This window comes from Oncorhynchus clarkii, chromosome 17 (genome assembly GCF_045791955.1).
Source record: "Oncorhynchus clarkii lewisi isolate Uvic-CL-2024 chromosome 17, UVic_Ocla_1.0, whole genome shotgun sequence".
NCBI lineage: Eukaryota > Metazoa > Chordata > Actinopteri > Salmoniformes > Salmonidae > Oncorhynchus > Oncorhynchus clarkii.
In genome coordinates, this window is record NC_092163.1 from 12,396,466 (window position 1) to 12,404,234 (window position 7,769).

The following is a 7,769-nucleotide window of genomic DNA, read 5'->3' on the forward strand; positions in this document are numbered from 1 at the left end:
TAAAGCTGGATTTGCATACAAAAAGATTTCCCAAGCTTTCAACATCCCAAGGAGCACTGTGCAAGCGATAATATTGAAATGGAAGCAGTATCAGACCACTGCAAATCTACCAAGACCTGGCCGTCCCTCTAAACTTTCAGCTCATACAAGGAGAAGACTGATCAGAGATGCAGCCAAGAGGCCCATGATCACTCTGGATGAACTGCAGAGATCTACAGCTGAGGTGGGAGACTCTGTCCATAGGACAACAATCAGTCGTATATTGCACAAATCTGGCCTTTATGGAAGAGTGGCAAGAAGAAAGCCATTTCTTAAAGATATGCATAAAAAGTGTTGTTTAAAGTTTGCCACAAGCCACCTGGGAGACACACCAAACATGTGGAAAAAGGTGCTCTGGTCAGATGAAACCAAAATTGAACTTTTTGGCAACAATGCAAAATGTTATGTTTGGCGTAAAAGCAACACAGCTGAACACACCATCCCCACTGTCAAACATGGTGGTGGCAGCATCATGGTTTGGGCCTGCTTTTCTTCAGCAGGGACAGGGAAGATGGTTAAAATTGATGGGAAGATGGATGGAGCCAAATACAGGACCATTCTGGAAGAAAACCTGATGGAGTCTGCAAAAGACCTGAGACTGGGACGGAGATTTGTCTTCCAACAAGACAATGATCCAAAACATAAAGCAAAATCTACAATGGAATAGTTCAAAAATAAACATATCCAGGTGTTAGAATGGCCAAGTCAAAGTCCAGACCTGAATCCAATCGAGAATCTGTGAAAAGAACTGAAAACTGCTGTTCACAAATGCTCTCCATCCAACCTCACTGAGCTCGAGCTGTTTTGCAAGGAGGAATGGGAAAAAATTTCAGTCTCTCGATGTGCAAAACTGATAGAGACATACCCCAAGCGACTTACAGCTGTAATCGCAGCAAAAGGTGGCGCTACAAAGTATTAACTTAAGGGGGCTGAATAATTTTGCACGCCCAATTTTTCAGTTTTTGATTTGTTAAAAAAGTTTGAAATATCCAATAAATGTCGTTCCACTTCATGATTGTGTCCCACTTGTTGTTGATTCTTCACAAAAAAATACAGTTTTATATCTTTATGTTTGAAGCCTGAAATGTGGCAAAAGGTTGCAAAGTTCAAGGGGGCCGAATACTTTCGCAAGGCACTGTACAGGGAAATCATTACATGTTCATCAATTCATCTAAAGAAAAAAAACTACAAGTGGAAGGTGTCTGCAATAAAGGATTTAGTTGATCAAATACAATAACATGATACCTGTTAAAGGTCCCCAAAGCACACACATCCCTGGGTCACTCCTCTTTTCAGTTTGCTGCAGCCAGCGACTGGAACAAGCTGCAACAAACACTCAAACTGGACAGTCTTATCTCAATATCTTCATTCAAAGACTTGATCATGGACACTCTTACTGGCAGTTGTGGCTGCTTTGCGTGATGTAATGTTGTCTCTACCTTCTTGCCCTTTGTGCTGTTCTGCGCCCAATAATGTTTGTACCATGTTTTGTACTGCTACTATGTTGCTGCTACCATGTTGTGTGCCTTGTGTTGCCTTGTGCCTTGTGTTGCTGCCTTGCTTTGTTGTTGTCTTAGGTCTCTCTTTATGCAGTGTTGTGTTGTCTCTCTTGTTGTGATGTGTGTTCTGTCCTATATTTATATTTATTTTTAATCCAAGCCCCTCGTCCCCGCAGGAGGCCTTTTGCCTTTTGGTAGGCCATCATTGTAAATATTGAGTATTATTGAGTAGCTTGGATGAATAAGGTGCCCAGAGTAAACTGCATGCTGCCCATGCCCAGTAATATATGCATATTATTAGTAGATTTGGATAGAAAACACTCTGAAGTTTCTAAAACTGTTTGAATGATGTCTGTGAGTATAACAGAACTCATATGGCAGACAAAAACCTGAGAGAAAAATCCAACCAGGAAGTGGGAAATCTGAGGTTTGTAGTTTTTCAAGTCATTGCCTATCGAATATACAGTGTCTATGGGGTCATATTGCACTTCCTAAGGCTTCCACTAGATGTCAACAGTCTTTAGAACCTTGTTTGATGCTTCTACTGTGAAGGAGGGGGGAATGAGAGCTGAATGAGTCAGACGTCTGCCAGAGTGACATGAGCTGATCACGCGCGGTCATGTGACAGCGACCTGCATCCATTGCATTTCTACAGACAAAGGAATTTTCCTGTTGGAACATTATTGAATATTTATGTTAAAAACATCCTAAAAATTGATTCTATACATCGTTTGACATGTTTCTACGAACTGTAGTAGGACTTTTCGTCTGAACTTTCGCCTGGACTTGCCCGCGCCTTGTGAGTTTGGATTGTGTACTAAACGCGCAAACTAAAAAGGAGGTATTTGGACATAAATTGACTTTATTGAACAAATCAAACATTTATTGTGGAACTGGGATTCCTGGGAGTGCATTCTGATGAAGATCATCAAAGGTAAGTGAATATTTATAATGCTATTTCTGACTTCTGTTGACTCCACAACATGGCGGATATCTGTATGGCTTGTTTTGTTGTCTGAGCACTGTACTCAGATTATTGCATGGTGTGCTTTTCTGGTAAAGCTTTTTGAAATCTAAGACAGTGGTTGCGTTAAGGAGAAGATACATACATGTATTGTGTAACATGAAGTCCAGAGAGGTGAAGGTGAAATAAAATACTGATAAATACTGATAAAACTGATAAAGATGAAATAAAATACAAATAAATACCTCCCTGACAAATTAATAATTACTTTATTCCTGGTTAAGGTGCAGGTTAATTGTTACTCTCAGTTCTCCCTTATTGTCAAAGGTCATTGTTTGTTTACCTGTTCATCAAATCGTGCCGTTGCCAAGACACCATCACCAGGCTCCTCCTCTCTATCTCCCTCTCCAGCTCTGTAATGCCCAGTCTATACTTTGTGTCCTCCAGGTCAGCCTGACCCTGAACTGCCAGCCCCCCAGGCGAGCCGGCAGGGCGGCTCAGATGCAAACCATCTTCATCGCTATCCTCTTCTTCCCTTCCTTCGTGGGGGCTCTGTCCATGGTGGCCTACACCGTGTGGACGTAGGTGTATAAGCGGTCAGGGCAAGGCTAATCTAGGGACTTATGTTATGTTAAGGCTGTCATAGATTAAGGCAAGGCCAAACAAACACCTGTAGATATATGGAGTGGTTCAGATTCCATCTAGTTCTGGATAAATATGGCTTGTTCAGAAGAACTGGAGTCTGTCATTAATTGATAACCATTAATTGATAAAATTCAGTTTGGTTTAATTTTAGGGGCTGAGATAGTCCGTGGAATCATGCTGTTTGATTAGCAGCTATTCAAAAGCATGACGCTATACTTAAACCTTCCAGTAAGAAAGTTGAAAATGTGCTGAAAGTTGGATGATTGAAAGTTGGTTGACTTTGGCTCCTTTTCTCTGACCTAAGCATTTCAAACTGCCATGTCTCCCCTGATCCCTCCCCCAGTCTGCCCCCCTCAGACAAGTGTGGGCCCTTCAGGGGCCTCAACACCACCTTCAGTGCAATACAGATCTGGATGGACGATTTGAACAGGGTGGATGCGTTTCAGTGGACTGTCTGGATCTACCAGCACGTCATCAGGAGTGAGATATTCTACTTCTTGGTCTCTCTCATCATCCTGTGAGTTCATCTTTGTTCATGTTTGAGGTGGTTATGTTGGGTTAAAGTTGTGTTTATGAAGGTAGCAAGTAGTTTTAAAGCACAGTCTTAAGGTAAAGTGACAGTTGTCTTGAAAACGTGATATAAGGCATATAAGTCATAAACTTAACTTGATCATGATTCCTAGAAATTATTGATCGTTTGAGCTGTTTGTCAAAAGATTGATTTGTACGTTTTGCTAGTCACTCTTATCCATAGACTTACAGGAGCACTTAGGGTGAAGTGCCTTGCTCAAGGGCACATCGGTCAATTTTTCACCTAGTCAGCTTAGTGATTCAAACCAGCGACCTTTCGGTTACTGGCCCAACGCTCTTAACCGCTAGGCTACCTGCCTTGAAGCAGTATACCGAAGTCCTATCAAGCAATACATTCAGCTTTTATAGCGTTGTCTACCGGATCAAGCCTTCAAATACAATCTAGTGGCACTTTATGTGTGCCTACTTTGCCCTTTCACATACTGTAATACAAACTCACTGACTGACCTCCTTTCCACAGTGTCTTCATTTACATCTTCAGGCAGATCACTCAGGGACGCCAGCTGCTTATCATTCTACTGAGACAGCAGATTGTTAATGTGAGTTCTGGTGAGCTGTCTGGTCCGACTTGTCTCGTCCATCAGAGCTGTTGTGTCCGAAGTGGTTGTGTCTACGTTATGATGTTGTTGAAATGCCGGAGTAATATATTTAGCTGATTTCATTTGAATGTGCAGTGTTGATGTTGTTCATTTGTTGTTTTTATGAATTGTATTGACTGTCTAGAACGTACTATCTCTCTCTTTCACTCCCTCTCTCTCTGGTTGTCTCTCTCTCGCTCTCACTCTCGCTCTCTCTCTTTCTCTCTCTCACTCCCTTTATTAGGAAGGGAAGGACAAGGCGTTCTTGTTGGAGAAGCTACAGAACCTTCAGAAATCCAAGCAGAGCAAACAGAAAAATAAAAAACAGGTGAGAGGATCAAAGAGAAATGACCTTGAGACTATCGTATTTAACCTTGAGACTATCGTATTTAACCTTGAGACTATCTAACGTAACCTTGAGACTATCGTATTTAACCTTGAGACTATCTAACTTAACCTTGAGACTATCATATTTAACTTTGAGACTATCTAATTTAACCTTGAGACTATCGTATTTAACCTTGAGACTATCGTATTTAACCTTGAGACTATCTAACTTAACCTTGAGACTATCATATTTAACCTTGAGACTATCTAATTTAACCTTGAGACTATCTAACTTAATCTTGAGACTATTTAACTTAACCTTGAGACTATTTAACTTAACCTTGAGACTATCGTATTTAACCTTGAGACTATCGTATTTAACCTTGAGACTATCGTATTTAACCTTGAGACTATCTAACTTAACCTTGAGACTATCGTATTTAACCTTGAGACTATCTAACTTAACCTTGAGACTATCATATTTAACCTTGAGACTATCTAATTTAACCTTGAGACTATCTAACTTAATCTTGAGACTATTTAACTTAACCTTGAGACTATTTAACTTAACCTTGAGACTATCGTATTTAACCTTGAGACTATCTAACGTAACCTTGAGACTATCGTATTTAACCTTGAGACTATCGTATTTAACCTTGAGACTATCTAACTTAACCTTGAGACTATCATATTTTAACCTTGAGACTATCTAATTTAACATTGAGACTATCTAACTTAATCTTGAGACTATCTAACTTAACCTTGAGACTATTTAACTTAACCTTGAGACTATCGTATTTAACCTTGAGACTATCTAACGTAACCTTGAGACTATCGTATTTAACCTTGAGACTATCTAACTTAACCTTGAGACTATCTAACTTAACCTTGAGACTATCTAACGTAACCTTGAGACAATCTAACTTACAATAAATACCTAAACTCCAATGTTATTTCAAATGTCATACTTGAACTATGACCCTTTCTCTCAATCAGGTCAGGAAAAGACAGGAAAATGAATCCTCTACTGGCATGCTCCAGGCTCTGATTGCCCGACAGCGGTTGGAGCAAGAGAATGGTGACAGCAGCAGCTCTTTCGGTGTGCCTATGCCTTCCGGCCACTCAGTCTCCACGACATCGAGTGCTATGATACAGGCCATGCTAGCCAGGCAATACGCAGAGGACCAGGATGTAGCCAGTTATCGCGGGGTGCCATTTCCTGCAGACCAAACACCTGCGCCCTCCAGTGCACTGATACAGGCCATGCAAGCCAGGCAAAGGGCGGAGTCACAGAATGAGGACGAGTTTTACCGGGCGCCAGTTCAGTCACAGAACCCAGTAAACGCGTTACCCAGTGCGATGATACAGGTGATGCAAGCCAGGCAGAGGGTGGAGTCAGAGCAGGAAGAGGACCAGTTTTACCGGGCGCCAGTTCATTCAGAACACCCAGTGTCATCAACGCCCAGTGCGATGATGCAGGTCATGCAGGCCAGGCAGAGAGCAGAGGAGGAGGAGAGCGAGTTTTACCAGGCGCCTGCTTCTTCACAGCACCCAGATGCGTCAGGCACCGGTAGTGCTCTGATACAGGCCATGCTAGCCCGACAACAGGTAGAGGAGGAGTACGGTGACAGATACTGAGCATGACCGAGAACTGAACCACTTGGGGGGGGGAAAAAGATGTCGGACAAAATTGAAATGTGACCAGCTGTAGAAAGCAGAGAAATATAAGAGGAAACGCAATAAGATTCTGTCTGGCATCAAGAGAGGGCAGGACCACCTCTATGTAGACTGTTTCTATTGGACCATAAAAGAGTGTAACCAATGGGTTGTGAAAAGATACATCTGATATATGTATTCCCTTTTGATAAAAGAACACGTTGTTTTTGTACACATTTTTTTTTGAATATTTAATATATTTGTGTACTGTATGTATACATGATATGTGCTTAGTCTGTAAAATACTGTCAATGAATGTTGTATAAATGTAGGAATATTCTCATCTGTATTAAATTGTAAATACTATAAAATTGTATGGTACTCTATGTTGATTATTTCCATGAACAGCACTGTCCTCTAGTGGTAGGAATTGAACCTGGTCTAGATGTTCATCAATGAATAGGTACTTGAGTAGATATCAAATATATACTTTGAGAATACACGTATTGTTCTCAGAGCAAAGCAAAAACGGATATAGAACATAATGAAAGAAACTACAGCAAATATTTTCTGTACAAAATGAAACACTCTGAGTTTGCTATGGAATACATTTGTTTATTGAGTAATTCATTGCAGAATCCTTAATCCCTATAAGCACAAAGTACTTTAAATAGAATACACAGTCATTGGTCATAATTGTACTCAAGTAACATTGGTGTCCAGTGGTCAGTTTTTGTCTTATCCGATACTGAGTAATGTGCAGTAAACAGACCACTGAGGCAACAAACAATATGTAACTTCAAAAGGAAAATAATACACATCTTACAGTGATTTCACAGATCAAAACCATTCTACTTTATGACATTTATTTACATTCATATAGTTATGCGTTATAGGCACTGTATACGCTGCAAACACTTATAGCTAGCTATATTTTGCGGTGCACATTCTTAAAATACGAGTTAAATGCAGTTTGTCACCCCCTTCCTAATTCCAAATTTAGTAAGGCTAATAGCATGCAAAAACATCGCATAAACAGTCCTATGGTGTCCCAGGAAAATTAGAGGGCATTCTGTTACAAATCTTGTTTAAAGGGGCATCCATTTTTGAACCTACAAATGAATGATATGTACCAATTAATTATTGAAGAATATAACATTATTGCCTCATCAGTTCAACTGTCTGACCCCATTAGAACCCAAAATATAAGCTTGTTTTACTCCAATGTTTGAAAAACAAAGTAAATGTAAACAAACACTACACAGCCTCAAAACATGGTTAAAACTATAATGTCGATATCATGGATATTCAGTCCTTGCATCCATAGTTCTGTCTCTGAATTTGAGAGTGGTTACATTTCTCCAGCTCCATTCCTCAGCTTTTAACTGAAACAGGGTGAAACGCTATTGTTATTGATTGCGGCTTTCCTTGTGTGTCAGATCATCTAGTTGTATGATCAGTGTGTACACG

General features: G+C 40.3%; 1 protein-coding gene across 1 annotated transcript in view; it reads left to right on the forward strand.

The window, feature by feature from the left end:
- The window catches only part of LOC139369582 (transmembrane channel-like protein 5), a 39,288-nt gene extending 32,618 nt beyond the window's left edge, over nucleotides 1-6,670 (forward strand). Inside the window, exons 17-21 of the mRNA XM_071108831.1 lie at nucleotides 2,950-3,083; nucleotides 3,491-3,664; nucleotides 4,199-4,277; nucleotides 4,561-4,644; nucleotides 5,640-6,670. Coding sequence (XP_070964932.1) covers nucleotides 2,950-3,083; nucleotides 3,491-3,664; nucleotides 4,199-4,277; nucleotides 4,561-4,644; nucleotides 5,640-6,281 — 1,113 coding nt within the window. The 3' untranslated portion in view covers nucleotides 6,282-6,670. The remainder of the gene's footprint in view (nucleotides 1-2,949; nucleotides 3,084-3,490; nucleotides 3,665-4,198; nucleotides 4,278-4,560; nucleotides 4,645-5,639) is intronic.
- Nucleotides 6,671-7,769: the final 1,099 nt, after the last annotated feature.